Source organism: Scatophagus argus, chromosome 23 (genome assembly GCF_020382885.2).
Source record: "Scatophagus argus isolate fScaArg1 chromosome 23, fScaArg1.pri, whole genome shotgun sequence".
In the NCBI taxonomy this organism is placed as follows: domain Eukaryota; kingdom Metazoa; phylum Chordata; class Actinopteri; family Scatophagidae; genus Scatophagus; species Scatophagus argus.
Genome location: NC_058515.1, coordinates 8,315,208 through 8,336,592, shown reverse-complemented (window position 1 = coordinate 8,336,592; position 21,385 = coordinate 8,315,208). Strand labels below are relative to the sequence as shown.

At 41.3% G+C, this 21,385-nt stretch overlaps 1 protein-coding gene across 14 annotated transcripts in view; it reads right to left on the bottom strand.

Moving 5' to 3' along the window:
- Positions 1-21,385, bottom strand: part of LOC124054617 (adhesion G protein-coupled receptor L3-like) — a 198,641-nt gene that overhangs the window by 120,260 nt on the left and 56,996 nt on the right. For all 14 annotated transcript variants that reach the window (XM_046380811.1, XM_046380812.1, XM_046380810.1 and 11 more), the window contains one exon: positions 20,200-20,428. In XM_046380811.1, coding sequence (XP_046236767.1) covers positions 20,200-20,254 — 55 coding nt within the window. In that variant the 5' untranslated portion in view covers positions 20,255-20,428. The remainder of the gene's footprint in view (positions 1-20,199; positions 20,429-21,385) is intronic.

Here is a 21,385-nt window from a genome sequence, read left to right as displayed (position 1 = left end):
GGTTGCGGAGTTTGCTGTTTTCCCTCTCCTTGACACAGGCGCACGCACACCCACGCACGTCTGTGGAGGCTCACACTCGCGCACGAGCGGGCATGTAGCACAGCAGACTGCGGGAGTTCTGTGTTTACAGTGAGGACAAAAAAAGGGGCGAAGAACATAAACATTGGCCTGAGCGAGGAGGACTGTGGCAGTTATGGATTTTTATAAACACCCTTTTTAGACGAGCGTCTGAGCCACAAGAGCCACCGCTGGACGACGTGCAGCACAGACATTCATCAGCGGGGACAGATAGAAAGAGAGAGGGGCAGAGAAGAAGGAGAGAAAAAATAAGATACAGGGACAAAGTGTTAGCACATGTAAAAGCAGGGCTTGGAGCTATCACCGCTAACAATTCATTTGGGTAACAATAGATTAAAGATTTTTCAAAATAAACGTGCACAATATTTTCAAATTGCCATTCGGTCATGTGATTGAAAGCTCCAGATCTAAATGGAATTTCACATTTGCTATCATGTAATTGACATTTCTGCTCCTGCAAAAAGGAAAAAAGAAAAAAATTATCACATATATTTCGAATAAATTGGAAAAACACACTGATGGCATTAATCATCTCACTGTAAAATGGAAAAGTCTTTGTTAATAAACTGCTTTGTCTGAACTGTCTTGGTAATGTGACATTTTCCGTCCTTACTTTTTTTCTCAGCTATGCAGTCATCATATTATATAACACTGTTGTGAATCAAGCAGCTGAAAAACTGCTCATTTTTTTACTCCTGAAGCTGTAAAAAAGACTTTTCTGTTTTTTTTTTCCTACAGAAAGTAGATTTTACTCTGTTTGCGTTGACTCACATGGCATTTTCTTATTGTGTCAACTCATTCTGGTTCTCTCTCGCTTTAGCTGAACTATATTCAAGTCAGTTTGGAATAAAACTGCACAAAGGATGCAGTCACACACTTTATTTATTTTGTTTTGATTCACAATGGATGAAATCAATATGTGTAGCGTGGAAAGGGTCACATGCAGAGATGAACAAAGAGAATCTTTAAACTTAACTCTGCATTTCCCCTCCCCATTAGAGAGCATTTTAGCACCTATTATTGCACCACTGTTTTGGTTTCACAGCTCAGGACTTTACTGTTTTAATTCTCTGTCACTGCTTTTATCAGTATTGTTTCCAACAAAAAAAGGAAAAAAGTGTGAAAAGAAAACAGTAGCTGGTGAACCTGTAGTACATAGCATTTAGCAGCTAAAGAGCAAGATATTTCCCCCATACTGAAGATGAGTGAACATTGGATTTCCACTCGTCTAGTGGCCTCAGATAAATGCTAATTGTGCTATATGTCCATTTAATATGTAAGGAAGCAAGTTGCCAGTCGGTGCACGTGTCCGCCCAGGGTTTTCTCACTGCACCATTTTCATAATAACACTGGATGAAGCATGGCGGGCCTTGTCAGGATATAAAATCTCTGCCGTTTTCAGCTTTTCAAATGTCATACAGGTCCCACTTCTAAGATTTCCCTTATGATAAATAAGACAAGGTGTGAAAAAACAACAGTAGAAGCCCCTCATGATCAAGTCATTTCATATTCTCTCACAAATCATTCAAACACCAACAATGCAGTTGCCAAGTGCAGTTGCCACTGAAACATCACAGATTGAAATAATTGTATTCATTCTGGTGATGAAAGCCATCAATTAGCGTCCTCTTAATAGGAAGATTTATTCCGCCCTCTGAAAAGTACTGGTCTGGATCACACTAAACTTCTTTGAAAGTGACAACCACAGCGAAAAGGGTTATCCCTAAGTAAACTTGGGCGCACTCAGATAAATGAAATGAATGAAAAAGGCCAGTCTTCCTTTGATTATTGATCTTCATTCTTTTTGTGCGTGGTTTCTTGATTTTTAAGAGCTGTCACCCAAAGTGTTCTATTGCACAAACTTTTGTTAGGGATTCTCATTTATTTGATGATTTGCTTTTTTAGTGACAAAAAAAAACAAAGAAAGAAAAAAAGAGGAGAATAATTCTTTTAAGTCTCGGCAAGAGCTCAAGTCAGGCCAGCATCCCCAAAAGAAACATTAAAAAAAGATCAGAGTGTCGCGAGCATGACGCCGTCAACATGGGCAACAGCAATCCCCTAATGTAAGCAAGTAAATGCATGCCAGTGATGTCTCGGATTACCCGGCTAGTCAACAACTGTAGTGTAATTACATTTGTGCCCAGAGGCGGTGATTGATGGGGCTCATATTCCTCGGGTGGTGGAGCCAGCATCCTGCCACTCGCACATACTGCTGTCTACCTGTACATGATACTGACAGAGCAAATGAAAATCAAAATAGTCTTACTGAAAGTCCATCCTCTTATCTCTGTCCCCATGTTCTATTCAGTTCAGTTCCCTTTCCAACTCCATACCTCAGAGGAGTACTTATATGCAGTGCATATCTCTTTTTTTTTTCCTCCTCTGAAATTTCTCCCTGGATAATTCCTCTCTGACAAGTGCACTGCTGAATGGGAGGGGGGGGTGTAGTTTGGGAAAAGTTAACTATAAGGGTCACGCTGGATACTTTCATTACTTTCACACCTCAGAGCGGGGATTTTCAATCACGATGCTCGCAAATGACATAACTCACAAATAAATATTTCAAAAAAATGCAATTACTCGCCAAAAAGGGCAACAGAAAGGTCAGAGAGAAAAATGTTCATTTGGAAAATGTCGCTCCCCCGCAGAGCTTTTAAAAAGTGCTCTTGGGGTGGTGGGGTGGTGGTTTTGATTGTGGGTTTAATAGTGAGCAAGGGAGAAATTTTTCCTGTCGAAAAGCAAAGCTCATTCTCGGGTCACCGAAACAGACCGAAGACCCCATTACCTTCTCTGGACCACGCGGCACTGAAGTGCAGACAGAGCAGAGTAACAATGACATTTAAAAGTCATCATTAGTAACAAAAGAGGAGCCTTGGGGAGCTTGTATTTCATTTCATCTTTCAAGAATATGTGTCGGGGAGAAGGAGTTAAGCTCAACCACCACACATAATTACAATGAGCCCAACTAAATAAGCCACCATCGCTCGGATAAACACGCGTCGAGGACCTGTGACGGTTCTCGACAAGAGCGACATGGTTTAAGATCACTTCCAGGCTTCAGCTTAAGAGCGTAAGCAAAGACACAGTGGACAATTTTCCAATAAATAATAATGTTCTCTACAATTAGGCAGCTGGAAAGTTGGGCAAAGAGCCAAATAAGTTCCCAGAAAAGGAGAAGGAAAAAAAAAAACAAAAACGTTTTGGCTATTCGAACATGAAATGTGTAAAATACTTTATTCCTCAAAAAAGAGACTTAAATTCTGCAGCAGATGCTGCAAACTGAAAACTGTGTGTGTGTGTGCGTACGCAAGTGACAGGGGGATGCATTCAAATAAACCCTGACTTCATTGAATTAATGTAAGATAGATGGAGGGGAGCGCAGGAGACGGCGAGGGAGCTGATTCAACAGATCAAATGTCTCTTTTTCCACCGACAATCGCTGGATGGGTCCAACCCCCAGAGCTGGTGATTAATTAGCACATGAATCTGGATGCCGTTATTTGATTAGACCAATGGGAGCCTGTCACACCCACTTCCTTGTTTTCAACAAATGATATTTTTCAGAGATCAGAATAAGTCACTTGACTCGCAACAAGAGGGAGAAATCTTGTGAACCGCGACTCAGGGAAAAAGTATAGCATTTTCAATAATGCATGAGGGATTATTTATCTTGAAGTGAGAAACAGTTCAGGCAAATTGTTCTCCCAAGTAAATTACGTTTACATATGGCCTAAGGCAAGCAAAATCTCAAAGGCTTTTATGCGGAGTGCAAAATTATCCAGGAACTTAACTGTCAAAGAAGTCTGCAGATAGAACATTTAAGAAAACACCATTAATAACACAATGTTAGCGCTGCGTTTGTGGCTTCGGATCAGTGCAAGCAATCCTGGATGCATTGCCAAGGTGATCTGACAACTTTCAAGATTTGAATAAATAAGGCATTTTTATTGAGACATGCAAATGGATGACAGACAGTGATGAATTCATGAGCCAACCCAGGGAATGAACGTGACAAACTTCTCAAAGTGTCTTGATGGCTTTTGACACTTTGACCAGCGATGCTGCTAAGCACAATTAGCATTACTCATTATGACAGGACACAGATATCCTTTCAACACGGAAAATGAATGAGCCATTTGTTTTGCTTCTACTCGCATTTGCTGCCACACATTTGAACACATTAATTGGCAACACACCACACACTTGCAAATTCCAACAGAGGGAAAAGACTGATGGGCTGTATTTTTTTCTTTCTTTCTTTCTTTATTTTGCAGAACGCCAACGTGCAAACGCAACTTCTAAACCGTCAGTCAAACCATGGCCATGATGCCTGAGGGGATATTAGCTCTTCAGTGTTAACAAATTAGCTCAGAGGAAAGACCAGATGCAGTGCAGTCGGCATAAACCACCCGCAACTTACAGGGTCAACCTCCTCACATGGTGAATATCTGTTTCTCATGAGGGGCCGCATGCAACTTCCACTTGATGAAATCGAAAAGATTGTCATTACCGAGTCACAGTGTATTGCTTTTTTTCTTTCCAACTGTAACGATGTATTGACACAGCAAAAGCTAATAACTGTGAAAGTTAATAAATTGGTCACTAGATGGAGGGAAAACCGCCGAGCGCAGCACCTTTCATTCCCTCTGTGATATACTTCAGCAGACAGTAACCTCATGTTTGCATGCACACAAGTAACTTATACAAGTACCTTGCCATCACTCCATAAAGGCATGATTCACATGCCCAGAACACGGGGTGAAGTGTCTTTCCATCCAGAAAGCACTTTCATTTAATTAATCATTACTTCAATTCATTAAGTGCATCTCCATGGCAAGAAAAAAAAATGAGGAAATGGGAAGAAAGTCAGGCATCAAGGTCTTATGTTTAAAACCACTTTGGTGCGCAAATTGCAGCATTAGATTCTTAGGTCAAATCCACTCCAGCTTTGGAAACATCAGCGATTCCCTTCAGTGTGGTTCAAACTGTTTGGATCTTTATTGAAATTATCTGAAAACCGATCAGCTTTAAATGGAACTTTTGGTATAGTTTCAAAGATGCCTCAGCTTTTTCTTTTTTTTTTTTTTTTTTTATTTTAGAGGTAAATCTGAGCAAATTTTGGGTCGTTTCCCAATTTTTCTTTCTATAACGTAAACACAGCAGAGACGCGTGTCCTGCTTCCCATCAGCAAAGTGCCGTTTTGTCGGATGGTCCAAGCCGGAGGTGAGTCTGTGGAGCTGGCAGCGGCTCCTGACAGCGAGCTGGTCTTTGTTCAGCTCCCCTCGTGTCTGACATCGTTTCGCTATTTCCTTTCCTTTCACTGCCGTCTCCCTCCTCCCTCTCCTTCTCCCTCATTCCTGTAACCCACCCACTTGTGCCGGCATCACTCAGGGGAACATCTCAGCCAAGACTAATGCACCTTGGCCCCCACCTACTGTACGCTGCCTCCTAGGCTAAAATGAACACAATGGCTTTCACACATACACGTAGGAGATACACAGAGACTCGCTCCCAAAGCAGGCATGACTCAACATGCCCCCATAGTAACACGTGCCCTGAACGTAATTGAGGTCAAAGAAAAGAAACAACAGGCTGATTTTCGTCTTGTGTGAGAGGAAAGGGGTCTTTTCCTCACTCGTCTTTCACCACATACTATCAGATGGAATTGCCTAACAGCACACTGGAGGGAAGAGCTCAGCTAAGTTTAGCTTTTGTGAACTGAGACAAACTGCGGCACAACCTCGCTTATCTGAATCTCTCGGGAAACGGAGGTTATTCGCTATTCAGACAAGGAAAACAATGAATTACAGGGGTCAAAGAATGAATATGAAAACACATGCACACGTTCTAAAACATACTGAGGAAGCTATTTTGGTGTCAGCCAATTGGAGGTCCTTCCAAGGGATTTGATAGGAAGGTACACGTTTCTAAAGATATTATTATTACACGCCTTCTTATACCAGTCAAATGAAGACTAATCTTTAAAATGCCCACCTTAGCAGTTAGCATATTTGACCAAGGTGACTAGTTTTCTAAATTTGTACTTCTGTATATCTGTATCTCTAGCGTTTCCGTGACCTGCATGAATGCACAGCAAGCAGTAGAAAAGTAGAAATACTTCAATATTACAATCATTAAGAATAAAGTTCCAGATTTATTCTTGAGAAAAATGTGTATATAGCAAAAATGTACAAAAAGTATCATCTTTATAGAGCGTTATGCCATATTATTACAAACAAGTTTGCAGCATTTTAATGTCAGCTTGTTGAAGCAAAGCAAGTTTTATTAATAAACATGGTTTGGCATTTTAATCCATCACAGGCATCACATTTTCAAATCTGATGATACGTATCCTAAGTAAAGCACAAGGACCTCAAAAATTGGACCTCAGAGCCATAACTGAATAAATGTAGTTATAGGTAAGACAGGTAGCAGATGTTTTTGTTTATTCTGCAGTTACTCTGATATGCACTTGGTCATGAATTGTGAACCTGCAAAGTAACACTTGACTAGCTTAGATTCTAATTCAGTGAGTCCTCTGACTTGTTCCTCAAGTTGCCTGCGTTGTGTACTTAAAAACACTGGGGATTCTGCTTTCGCCAAACTTCCATTTAGATCAGAATTTGTTTTTCTGTGTGATCTTTTCTTTTTTTTTTGAAAATATGACATACTTTATTAAGTTCCTGTCTTGCAGGAATTTAATATAGTGTGTCAACACACACCGTCAAATATAATTCTGAATATCTCTTTCTTAATAACAACACTTCATGTAAACACTTGACTGCACTTTATTTCTTGATATTGTAACCTACGGTATTATACAAGCTCAATGAGCTCCTCTCACATGAGATACAGTAGAAATAATGACAAAATACCTTTTCTTGTAGTGGATAGGAAACAGACTGAATGGATCCTTTGGGCTGTATTTATTATAGCTGAGCAACAGTGAGTGCAAATGGCACCGGCATTAATATACTGGCCACCAGGTTAGCACAACGCCAGCTCTCACAGCCGGACTGATAATAACTTTCTGCTTTGGTACAATATGATGTATGTGTGTCTATTGATCATAGTGATAGTAAAACTTAATCTAAGATGACCTCGACAGCAAAATGAACACGACATCACATCCCACTGATAAAAAAAAAAAAACTTTCTTTTTTATTTGAAGCGAGCAGAAACTGGGGAAAAGATAGTAACAGGATTTACATAAAACAGCATCTTGGTTGTTGTTAAGATCTTGAGATGAAATTTCCCTTTATGTTTGTCGTGAAGGCTGTATGAAAAATTTGGCCTTGTTTGGAATCTGGGGTTGTATGAAGCAAGGGTGAGCATTTTTCATTTTCTTGCCAGTTGAAGACAAATACAGGAAACTGAAGCTCGCTCTTACGGCATCCTTGTACGAACTTGTTTAAATTGCATTTTATCAAAAGTATGCTTGCACAAGGTCCACGCACCATGAATTGCGCTGTAGTGATTTGTTTTCAGCGGCAGAAATAAACCTAAGCCGGTTCTCTTTCCTGTACTCCTGCGAGTGTAATTTTCACTGCAGTGTAATATCTGAGAGGCAAAAAGCATGAATTAATACCAATTAAAGCTCAGTGCTGTAGCGTTTACTTACATAATGAAGAACAAGAAATTATTTAAATGACAAAATTAAAATGTGATTTCATGCAAATGCATCTGCTATGTTTTTAGTTTCACAAAGACATTAATTCAAATTTCTCAAATTATTTGTGTCGGTGTAGCCACATTTATAATATCAAGCACTGGCCAAATACAACAGCATTAGTCACATACACACATACGCACGTAGTACTAGACTCTTATTTGAGAGCAAATATTTGAGATAACGCACATCTAGTGGATGATTCCGACTAGTTGAAGTTAAATCCCTGAAAGGTGTAATTCAGAAGTACTGAATGAGCACAGACAACAGTGAGATGAAGCAGGGAAGCAGCTGCAGGTGAGGATGGGGGCAGGGGTTTGCCCTATATATAGTAAAAAATCAAAGGTTGGTGCAATCTAATATGATGAGTGGCATCAGTAGACTGAAGGATGTCTGGATTTGTGTTTTAAATGCAACCCATTTCTTTAGTGAGCTCCCTTGTGGTTTGTGCATTCTTCCATGTGTGTTATAAGTGCATATGCAAACTTTAATACATAATGCATTGGGGTGGGGTGGGGGGGTAGTTCTCCCTGGGGAATATTGCTATCTGGTGCATACACCTATGTACGCTGAACGTGACACCATTCAAGGATGACAATTTTCAAATCAGGCCCCCTGCTTGTTGTGTTTCACTTCCTCCTCCCTGAGCTACAGCGGCACTTGCAAGGTGCAGCACTAATTCAATCTTATGTCAGTCCTCTCCGAGCACCACAGGCCGTCCTATGGGACAGTACAAGCCAATTCATAGGCCATTTGAGTGGTCTCATGCAGTACGTCTCTAGGAGACGAGAGGTCTTTTTCATAGGGGTCACAGTGGCTAAGGAGCTAGCTTTTAGCAAAGCTAAATGGTTAGCGCTGACATGCTGCCAGTAAGGAAGCTGCATAAGAAAGAGAAGGGAATGTGTGGGCAACAAATTGTAGAGGTGGATTTGTGAAGAAAATACAGGGAAAAAGTGAGACAAAAATGTTGTAAAGAGAAGAAAGTGGGTAAAAAAAAGTGTCAGAGACAAAGCTGTAGCGTTGGAGACTGAGGTAAAGGTGAAAAAAAAAGATTCCTAAAACCACCCACAGAGTGAGAAGTAATCTCATTCCACATGTATGCAATCAAGGCAATGCTGCTGAAATTAGCCTGGGTGGCTACGCTACATCTGAGACACACTGCTATGATGATCCCCTTTGATCGTCTTTTCATCCGTATTCAAAATGACAGGTATCAGACACGGGGTTATTGTGTGCAGATAATCAGCGCTGAATATGTATGAAGCAACATGGACGCGGTCACAAATCAAGTCATCTGGCCGCAACGCTTAACATGTGGCATATTGGAAGTCGACAACAAGCATAGGAAGCATGAAATAGGAGGGAAGGCTAGATTTCGGGCAAAACATGCCACACATGGTTTCACACAAACAGGTGTTGTGCTGTAATGCGTGATAGAGTATCACATTGAGACAGGCTTGCACCTCGAACAACATCTAATTTGTTTGGCAAACCCATTACTGGGAAACTGAAAGCTTCAGTGGTTGCATATATTAATTGAAGATTATACTCCTGCATTCTTAAACATGTATCTCAAGTCGAACTTAATGAGTCAATAGACTCAATACAGCTCTTGCTTGTACTGCAACCAAGTAAGCAGTCATCTGGTTTAAAGTTGACAACTACAAGGCACCATCTGAAGCTTTAAGGAGCCTCTTGTTAGATGCTAAATTGCATGCATAATGTCCTTCCATTCTATATGACTCGTTTATGATGCAAAAAAATGTGTCAGATGGGCACGACCGACAAAATCCGGACCTCCCAGCTAAAGGCCCCTGTGATCTTCACCATGACCCCGGTACAAAATACCCACCATTGTATGGACAGGGCTAACATTCAGCTGAGAAACATCTGCAGTGGGCCCATTACAAAAATGGCATGCCATATTGTTTGATGCCGTTGCTTGCTGCGGAATGACATCGCTCCCTCTGCCTATCCAGTTTCAACCCTTTCCTCAGTCCGTCTCAGGGCAGAGAAAGAGGAGTATTATCACAGTGAAAAAGGATCTCCTTCTAACACCCCTCCTCCTCCTCCTGTCACGAAAGGGGGGGGGGGGTCATTACGGAGGCAGCATATGCGTGTATGCTTGCACCCCTTAATACTGTATGTGTGTGGAGGAGAGTGGGAGGCAAGAGGGAGAGCACCAGTGGGGAATGTGCACCTGCAATTTCTCTCATTTGACACAGTTGGTCTTTTGTGGGGTCTCAGGCACAGGGAGATGTCTGTGAAAGTTATGCACCCCCCCCCCCCCCCCCCCCACCCCTCACACACACACACACACACACCCTTACACCACCATTACCACCACCCCTCCACATAATAAAGACATCTTCATCATGGCAGTGGGAGGAAAACAAAACACAATCCACAGATGACCAGGATGACCTGACAGTTTGGCTGAACAGAAGCAACACATACACGCATCTTACTGCTTGGCTTCTGAGCTATCAGATGTAAACAAGGCTTGTGACAAGCTGCAGACCCATATGGGAGAAGAAAAACAAAGACAGAAACAGATAAAAGTAAAATAAACAAATAAATAGATAAAATAAACATATGATTATTAGAAAAAGAAATGAACGTCACGGAACACTTAATTCACAAGATCAATTTTTAGACACAAGATGTTGGTGTAATAATGCATGTTTATTTATAAATAGCAACAAAAAGACTAAGCTGAAAAAGTACAAATATTGCATTCATATGAAAAAAAAGTGACCATAAATTAAACATAACATACCAAAAGGTTTTATTGCAATCTTGGTGTCGCTGAGAATGAGTTTAATTTTGTACTGTACAGCCCAGAGTAGAAAGTCTGGTTTATTTAAACTTTGGTCTTACAGGCCATTGCTTCTATCATTAAAACTAACTTTCTATTCACTAAGTTCAGCGCCCAAAACAAGGAATATGGCAAACATTGTGAAAAAAAGCAATCCAATAGGGTAAAAACTGCAAGAGTTCAGAAGATCATGCAAATTTTAAACAAACCGTCAGGGGAGCCAAACTGTTGTAAATGTCCGTCACAGTTTACAGAACGACTTCTTGGTTCAACTTTGACTTTTCCGGCATGCAGTTTTTCTGACTCCTGGACCTGCTTTAGTGGGTACAGTGTCATCCTAACTGATAGATATGAAGGCTACAAAAACATGACCGAAGTTGTAACAAGAATCATCCTTTAAGCAGATAGTTATAGTCTACTTTGGGGAGTATATTTTGGTCAGGCTATCAGTGATCCATGGTCGAAACTGATGACTCCTCCCATGTCTGACAGACTGAGGCCAAGCTGAGACCCCCAGAGCCTTGATATTGTACATAGTGTAGAGGGTCTGTAAGGAAGATTTGTGTTCTTGTATGTCGGAGGGCTTGAGAGGAGGAAGACAATAGGAGGGTATGTGAGGTATACTTGTGTGTGCACTGTATGCGCGGTACCTAAAATACATAAAAAGTGTATTTTCCAGCTAGTGGAACGCACTACAGCTGTAAACTACTTGACCCCTGGCATCCATCCAAACAAGGAGGGCACGCTGAAGAGCTACTATTACTCTCATGCTATCCATTCCCTTCTCCCCTTCCTTTTATTTTAATGAGTGCACAATTAATAAGGAAATGGAACAGCTTCCCAAAGGAGGCCGGTTCCTCCACAATGGAAGCCTTCTTTTGTCAATGGCTGTATTGAATTCCCCTACAAGGCCACTGGGCCATATTGAAGGCCATCTCCAGTATCGCCCCCCTCCACCCCAACCCCACCCTCACCCCCCCCACACCACCACTACCTTCTCTTTCGCTTGCTCCCTCTCTCTTATCCTCAAGGTCTCATGGGCTAATCTGTGCCACAGTATCATTTGATCCACAACCACCCACCCACCCACTCCGATTCTCCAAATGCAGACTTAACAATACTTGATATTGATTCGCTGAGATGAAATCACCAGTTACTGTGCATGCTTGGTTTATTCAATGACAGACATGAGGGATGAGAAAGCAGGGTCACCTCACCATCTTTCCCGTAATTGGCCCACTGTTTCTGCATTGGACATTTGTTTGGGGAAAATGATATCAGATCTTTAATATTCTTTGTGTCTGAATCAAATTCACCCTGATAGTTCGACTGCTGGGTGAGAAAAAGAGAGATCAAACGGAACAATTACTTATTAATCCTTTGCCCTTTCTGTTTCTTAATTATTCCCTCTGTTGGTCACATAAAGGTGGTATTGGTACACCTGACCCTCTGAGTCATACTAAAGAAGATGCCTGTATTTTCCTCTGCAGTTCTCTGATGCCCTCAATTGCTCCTAGAAGACTCAACAACAACAACATCAATACCCCATACACCTAACAATACAACCTATTCAAGACTATTTATATCAAGATTTACTGACAATGTGGGACTGAAAGTAGAGAACCAGCTGTTGAGATGCTCTAAACAAACAACAGCACTTCACTCTTTGCTTGTTACATAAGCTGAATTAGGCTTTCACACGCTCTCAGAGAGCTTCCCTGGACACGTGATCCACATGACTCAGTGTCAATGAACAATGCCAAAAAACATGACAACTTGATCAAGAGCCTTGCTGAGGTGTAAGGAGGACAGGCACCGATAGAGCTGGCAAGCTAGATCGCTAGATGGATCGGTAGGGTAGGGGTGTAAATATGAACCCGATTCTGAGAACCAATAAGAGTCAGAGATTCAGCTACATCAGCACACACCAATGCAGCTCCAACCCAAAATCTGCCTAATATTCAGAAAATAAAAATTGGTAAGGCTGTCAAAGCTTTCCAAGTAATTCTCTCCACACTCCTGTATCTGTGTGTGTGCCTCTTTCCTGCTATCTGGTGGTGGTGGTCTTTAAAACACATAATCTTTAAAAAAAAAAAAAAAAATAGTTAGCCCGACTGGAAGGTGGGGGGTAAGTTTTGAACGTAGCCAAGCTAGTATTTGTGCTAAGCTAAGCAAATCAGCTGTTCATGAGAGGGGTGCGGATCTTCCCATTTCCTGCCAAATTTCTAACCATCCCTTTTAAATATGCTGGCAAAAAGGTAACATAATTTCTTATTCAAAAGGAGAAACATGTGTGCTTACAGTACACAAGCTACAGAGAGGAACACTAGTGTTAGCAGCTAATGCGATGTGCAGCTGACGCTCCCCAAATCTGCCTAGTTACTGAAGCTATGGGCTGGTTTATTTACAGCAACACATATCCCTACAGCGTTATTGAAAACATTTTCAGATGAATGATACTGACCAAGGAACTGAAGTAAACAAAACTCCATCAATAGCATTTTCTGTGAAAAATTTATCCTCCTTTGGGACTAACAAAAATGTTACCACTGACTGCATCTCTGCCCATGTTTACTATTGTTTGTGTGGAGAAAGATACAACTTGCTGGGACATTTCTGATTGAGTATTTGAAATAAAAATGATTGAAATTGTCAATTTATTTTCGTCTTTTTATTTTAGAAATTTTTAATAGCTGAAAAAGCAAAGCCAAAAAATCTGGCTCAGTCAAATTCTAATAAATGGGCTTTGAATTGCAGCACATCATATCATTAAAAATGTATGTAATGTGATCTTGGCCTGTGTACCTACATATGTATTGAGTTGTGACAGGGAGATACACAAACCCCAAACTCCAATGCCACGCACAAACACACACAAAAAACACGAATGCATATTATTAGCATCATGTGCATTAAAAAAGAGGAGATTGTAATCTAAATAATTAGCAAACATGCATATCGTATAGCCTTGAGGCGTGTATTCACATCATACACTGCTGCAGTAACAATTCATCATGTGGGTGGGTAGGGGGGACTGACAGCCTCACACTCTCACACACACATTCCCTCACCCCTGATTGTGATAACCTCATGGTGGAAATCGAGCTTAGGGGGGGCCCACAAAGCCGACACATTTGCATATGCAGCACCATAGTCTCAAACACTGCAGCATGTAATCATCTGCCCAGTCTTTCTCAGCACCTACTGTGTCATCAGAATGCAAATATGTCACATATGCAGACAGCTACATGTATGTGGACGAGTTGGATTTATCTTTTACAGGCGAGGGATAAAAAGCATGTGCCACTCGTATAGATTTCACACTGTGGCTCAGGAAGGAAAAAGTAATTAATTTCACAAATTGTGTAAAGCATAGGTCACCGTGCTACATCACTGTGTGGTTTCTATTTGCCCTTCCTGCACCTCACATTCCACCCACACCCCAAATTACTGCCTGACCCCTGTTGTTGTGCTGTATGGGAAACCCTGTGGTATTGCACGCCCACAGTTTTTGCCAGTGAGCAGGTCTGCGGGGGTTATTTAGTGATTCTGTCTCCACTGTGGCAGACAGCACAAACATAACCAAGCACAAGGCACACACGCACATTATGCATCCTAAACTAGCATCCAATGCCTCTTGACCTTGCTGTCAATATATGTCCTCATTAAACACCATTCGGTCCAGCTGCAAGTCCACTTTAAACGGCATCATTCAGCGCTTACCGAATTATGCCTGCGTAACTGGGGCTGAATGAATGGGGAGTCCAACTCATTTGTTTGGAAGATATACACAGGTCCAAGTATGGACACCTATAAAACATGCAGAGGTATTTAACCCCACCCTGCCATTATTAATGTTGCTGTCATTCATTCCTCTGCAGTTGCAAGTTCTGACAGCAATTTGGCATCGTCAGGCAGTCACTACGGATGCCACGAGCAGCAAAGGCCGTTCTTTTATTCCCCATATCAAGCAGGTATTGATTTTTCACTCATTACAGAAGAACATAAAAAAGAAAGGGGGATTTCTGAGAACCATGCCAAATGCCACACGAAATGTTATTGGGATAATGTGGAAGTGAGAACGGAAACTGAACAAAAAGACAAAGGGGATTTTATTTATTTTTAAATCTAACATTTCTATTTCTAAGGTCACAGGTAATGACAGAGAGACCAACTAAAATTACTATAAAAAACATTCAGAAAGAAGCTATGGAATAAGCTTGCATCCAAATGACAGCTGTGGAAGCCACCCTTGGGGTAAGTATAAAAATTAACAATTTTTTCCCCTCAGTACAACATTATTATCTATTTTCAGGAAACCTTGTGTGGCTTATGGAAAAAAGCATAATCCATTCCCGGGAAAAAAAATAATAATAATAATAAAAAAAAAAAAGAGAGGCAACTAGAAAAAAATTTGTTGCAGCATTAAACCCAAGGCATCTTTAAGAATATCATCAAAAACATTTTCAAAGCCGTCAAACTTTAAAGGAAAGTCAGGTTACAAAATCATTTTAATGATACATTTTGCCTGTCATAAATTTCCTTATTTAATAGAGCCACATATTTCTCGTCAGAATTCTCCATCAGGGCTCAAAAGCAAAAGACAAATATATTATCAAGTTATGCATATCATCATGTATGGTGGTATATATTCATGCGAGCACAGATCAAGCAGTGACCGTGCACCGGAGACGTGTTGCTGTCAGCGGGCACAAGCTGTTTGTCTGCCTGTGCCTGTTTAGTACTTTTGTGGCCTTGCCTTGACATTTATTGCACTAGTATGTGCAGCACATTCCACAACCCAAGCACCAGTGTTGTACGCATTTTCAGGCTCTGTGAATGAGGCATACAATCTTGCACAACTAGCATTAAACGTTAAAATAAACACACAGTAGAGAGCGGAAATAAGAGGGATTTGTTTTTTTTTTATGCTGGACCAGTGTGGCTCTGGGGATGGCGATGTCAAGTGGTCCTAACTGGAATATCTATAACAACCACTGGATGGACTGCCATGACATCTTCACAGTCTCAGGTGGATGATTCCTCCTGGCTTTGGTCAGCCCTTTGCCCCCTTTGGTCAGTGAACATGAGTTTACTCAAATCTACTATTGTATATTTCCTATATGAATATTCACTGTTTTTTATGATTTATGGCAAATGTCATACAGATATAATACAACATACTGTGTGCTTGTATAAGGTAATTTACCAAATAAATTCCTTTGTACTCTAGATGACATTGATTGTATGTAAATGCTGAATATACTGTACATGTAGTGTTTGCACAGCATGTGGTTTCCTACCCAGCCAACACAAGACAGAAACTTGCGTGTTCATATGCAAAATAGATATGAATGGTGCATAATGGGGATAGGCATGTTAATATTTCCACCTAAAAGAACTGAATAATGTCTTGGCCCTGACCTGAAATACTTTAAAACCTGTTATGGTAATACCAAAATAAGCTTGTTATGTGATTGTGCTTAAGATTTGAGCTCACCCTGACACCCGCTCATCATTAGAAATGCATTATTTGTTCAAGGGCATCTAGACTGTAGCTATTTGTTGGGAATTATCTGTAGCAGAGATTAGTACAAACTGGAAAAAGTTCCCTTGGCCCACTTCTGTAACTTTAAGCCACCCACTCGCGTTGCACCTCAAAATATATAAGCTCTGTTTTCTTCTTTGAGGATTTGGCTGCACAAAATCTACAGTCATTAAATTCCTTTTTTCTGGTTACTTCTACCATTACCTCATCTTCATGAAACACAGACACCGTTCAACATTATTTCCTTAATTTAATGTTGCATGCATAATTTACCCCTGCACTGACATATTGTATATGCCTGTACATTTTTCCGCTGCAAATGAATGATTGACATCCACCCACTCCAAAGCCTGCTTATTTTCAACGCTTCAAAATTCATCTCAGAGTCACAACAAAACTGTACATGCCTCAGTAGGTTCTACAAAGAGCTTTCTCCCGCTTTGAAATATGAGCTCAAATAAATCATTTGTTTAATTAATTAAGCAAATTAGGCAGATCCAGGGATGCTGCTGCGGATGGAGTCGGTGCCCTGGCACAAGGAGATTAATTAAGTGGATCGGGTACGGCAACAGCGAGACTGACACTGGGACACTGGGAGTGTCTGGGAGTTTAATGTTCTTGTTTGCTTAGACACAGCTAACCTTAGCATATTTGTGCTGAGACCTCAATGTGAACAACGGGAGGTGATGTCAAGGTGAAATAAAAGAAAAAGCAAGAAGGATGTTTTATGTGTTTTTCATTTGTCTTGGCCTCTATTGCCATTTACCTGAAAGTCTTCAAAGAGATGAAAAAAACAACAAAAAAAACCTACAAATCTACACATTAGCTTCACCTCTCGTCCATCCCTCATTAAGTACCTATTCCACCCCGGCAGGACGATGTCGGCTTCCAGGCTTCATGTATGCACTAGTGTCTGACCATGAAAAATATGTGTCAGACTTCATGCTTTCGTCTCTTGGATTGGTCCACGAGCCGTCATCCATTATAACCGCTGTGTCTCGGATTCCACGGGGTGGGATTAAGTGGAATGAATATAAAATCCTTCCCGGAGCATTTTACATGCACAGAAACGCATGATTAATGTGCTGTTCAGGCATGGCCAGAGTGTTTGGGACACTGCTTTTCCATTCTTATACACTGCTACCAAAACAGTGACAAGGATGCGTTTTACTTATTCTTCAACCCACCGACTGCATCTCTGATAGAATCTTTTATTAATCTTGCAAGACTCTGTAACTACGCTTCCACACACAAGCAGACACAAAAACAAAATACACATAACTCCATCCACACATCCCCCACCGCTCCTTAAGCATTTACTTTTTCATCTTGCTGCTGTGACACTTGTCCAGAAATATTTCTCATTTCCCTCAGATAAGTGTAAAGTGTCAGACAGTTGAGTACATGTTGACATACAAATAAAGACAAGAAAGGGCAGGACGCTGTGCTGCTCCATCTGCAGACTCTTAGCTATGACATGTGTGTGCGTTTTTCTGCACATATGTTGTGATTATTACATGTGAAACTCAGGCATGTGTGTCAACAGATAAAGTGCTATTCCCTGTGTTTGATTCCACTCATCCGTGTGCATGTGATTGCATGTCTGTGCCTGACTTGTATATAGACAAAAGGGGCTGGATCCCAAAGTAGGCCAGCATCCTCTGGAGTACACACTTCTAACACTCTAAGGGAGAAACATGCACAATGACACCACAGTGAATATTCCCACTAAACCTCCTCCAGCTGCAAAACAATTCACTGGCAACATCTGGTTGTGTCCACTTATAGCATCAGGATTGGGTTGGGTGTTAAGTAATTGTTTTTTTTATATATAAAACTGCCAGATTATCTTCTAGGGATTTCAACTATTTCATCTGGTGTTCAAACAAGCCCGAAACACTCAAATATGGTTCCTTTAGGGCATTAGTTACAGAACCAAAAACTACAGCAACTAGATGGTCCACCAGTTCAATGTCACCTATTCCTGTGGGATCAATGAGTGATTGATTGTTGGTATGAGAAACAAAGCAGAATGATTGATTTAAAAGGCCAATGAAGCTGTTTTTGCATGTTTCAGCCCATTTATGGCAAATCATACATGCACTGCTGCCGTCCATTTTCCAAATGGTATAAACCACTTTTATGACTGATGGATGCTTTTTCCTACCTTTTCATACCATACCGGCATGAACCAAAAGCAGAGACAGGCTGGAAAGCAGAGAAATGCTCCCGCCAATCCAGAAAACGATGGTATGCTTGGAAAAAGTAATACCATGCTAATGTGAGGTATATTAAATTTGTGGGAAATGGGCTATAACATCAAAAAACATAACTCATTCCTTGAAATAAACTGGCTGTCATTGAGTGTCTGCAACGGACGAATTCCAGCTGCATTTCTCAGACATAGATCTTCTTTAAACCACTCCACATCCAGCCCTCACACACTTTCCAATTGGCTGAGGCCGGTTGTCCAGCAGTTAGTGTTTATCCAGCCAAATGGAGTGTCGCCATGCGTCTCCCTAATCCCAAGACATGCTCAAATGCTTTATGTACCAATGGCATTTGTGGACAATAGCTAGGAGGCAGTTGACACTTCTTCTATTAAAAATATAATAACAGTGTCTAAAAGGGCAGCTAAAACGCAGCAACTAAACAAATCACACGAAAGGGCTGAGAGATGCTTACATGCTGTGTGATTGACACATCTGTTGTAGGCAGCAATTTAGAATCAATGCTAATCTAATACAAGCTCAAGAGGTTAAAAAAAAATAACTACCACTAACAGTGACCACAGCCGATCTGCTATATGGTTTGTGCATATGCTCGCCTGTGCGTCACACACACAGGGGTCAAAGGGGTTCCTGCGAACTGAGGGTTACGGCAAATGTTAAGACACACAGTCATATCTCACTATATGACTGTAACTGAATAAACTGCACAATGACTAAACTAACAACAACGGGCCTTGCGACCTCAGGCCAGCTATACTCCATGATTTCAATCACAACATAGAGTTAACCTATGAATGCACACTGTAATTTTGGGAAAGCACAGATGGGACAACAGTATAAAACATCTGCTCCCTGATAGTGAACCACAGTCTGTGAAGCTCTTTCGGTCGTCTAATAGTAAATCAGCTACCCCATGTCGACCTCTCAGTCAGTAGAGCTGTCAGTAGAGAGTTGACTTATTGCTGTCTCCTGACCTCTTTCCTTTGAACATTAAAGCACAAAATAACAATGCTGCAAAGTGTGCATTTTTTTAGCAGCGGCTAGTGAGTAGTTTATCACAGCATAAAAACAATTCAGCTCGCTTCAGATCTCCCAATAATGATTTTAGCCATATCAAATTTATATTGCAATGAAGTATTTACTGACCTCTTCACACTTCCTACATCTAAGGCCTAGCATATTGTGACAATCCACACACATACAGACCATCCAACCACCACCACTGGCATCTTTTAAACTGAACATAAATGACTTCATTTAGTTTGTTTTTGAAACAATGAGCCAATGGCCACAGGGAAATGCTGCAAAACTATGGCAAGGGAGAAGAAATACTTAGCTTAATCTTAAATCTTAATGCATGAAATGATAAGTCATTTTCTCCTCTTTCTACAGTTTTTGCTATCCTAAACATGCGCCACAAAGCCAAAGTGTTAGCGATTCTTTCAAAGTAATTTCAGTTCAATTCCTGTCGCCAGGAGAGCAAGAGACTGAGACAAGAGAAAAAATGGACTGATCTAAAAATAAGTAGGAAATCAGAGAAAGAAACAGAGAGTGCAAGTAAGACAAGTAGGAAATTAAAGGTTTGGGGGAGTTTAGAGAGTAAATAATTGCTAATTAGTGAGAGGAGCTAGATTGACATTGAGAAGAAGAAAGACATGAAGTCAGAACTCAGAGGCTTTTATCACAGTTGGCTGACAGAATCTGAAAACTTAATAGCAAAAGGATAAAATTCTGAAATAGCTTCAAAACATATTAGTCCCAAAATTCAGGAGGCGTGTTTTTATCCCCACATCTGCACATCCACAAGGACAAAACCACCAATTAAGACACACAAGCTCGAATAAGCCAAACTCACCCATAGCGGCTGGTGCGAAGAGGCTTGCGAGGACAAGCAGGCGTGCGGTCCACATGGCCTCCTCCTCTTACCGCCCGCCGCTGAAGGTCCCAGTTGAGGTCAGTCTTTTGCTGGCGAATGCCCGAATCGGGTGCCTCCTTTATGGCACTCTTCCCTCCACTGTGCTCCACTCTCTTCACACCACAGGACCACAAGTCGTGTTGCTCTGCAGCCAGATGCCGTGCAAAATCTGCCCAGAAAAATTAAAAACCACAAGTTAGCCGAGCAGAAGACCTTAAGTGATTGGCTTCTTTGTTCATTTACAGGAACAATAGGTGTCTTTTCCTGTAAGAAACGCAACAGATGGATGCACCACGGCTTTATCATCCTTGCACACAGCCCTTATGGCATCGTGGGTTTCAAGTTGTCATCGAGTGACTGGGTGCAAGTTGCTCAATCTCCAGTCAGCTGAACTCATACCGGGTGCGATCAACCAAACACTAAAGCAGTGTGAACCACAAAATGTATTTTTGGATATTGTGTTGTTGTTTGCTCATCAGTGTGTTAACTCCCCCTCCCTACCAACAAATCACTCCCACAGAGAGACAAGGAGTGAGCGATGAAGCGCATGCTGCTTTGGGCTTCAGAGGACAACTATGTGTGTGTGTGTGTGTGTGTGTGTGTGTGTAAGTCGTCCAGATCTTTGCATGTGCGCACATGTGCTCCAGACTTTGTGTGTGTTCTTGCGAAACCTGATGGTAAGTGACATAAGAAACGCGGCAGTGCTTTCCCTCTCCTGCAAGCTTGAGCCATAATTTCACAGTTTGAGGTTTTGCACCTGTGAATGTATTTATGCGACCCAGGAAACAACTACTGCGCTCAGAGGCTTCGCTCCAAAATTCCCGTCGACACGGCGGCCGAGCATATATGCTCTGAAGAGCCGAGCGAGTTCGAGCTGACCTTGACCTCCTCTGACGCTCATGGGAGTGCCGTCACTGGCGCACTCCTGACTCTGGATGAAGTCATCGGCAGGCTGACATTAAAATGAATTGCAGACATCAAATGTGATTTACATGGTGTCGTCTTGTTACTGCGGTGAGACTGACACTTAGGATGTTTCAATTTAAAAAAAAAAAAAAAGAAAAAGCACATGAAAGTTTGCAATGCCGCATCCCGTAAGTGAAGTATGAATATAACGCTGTTAGAT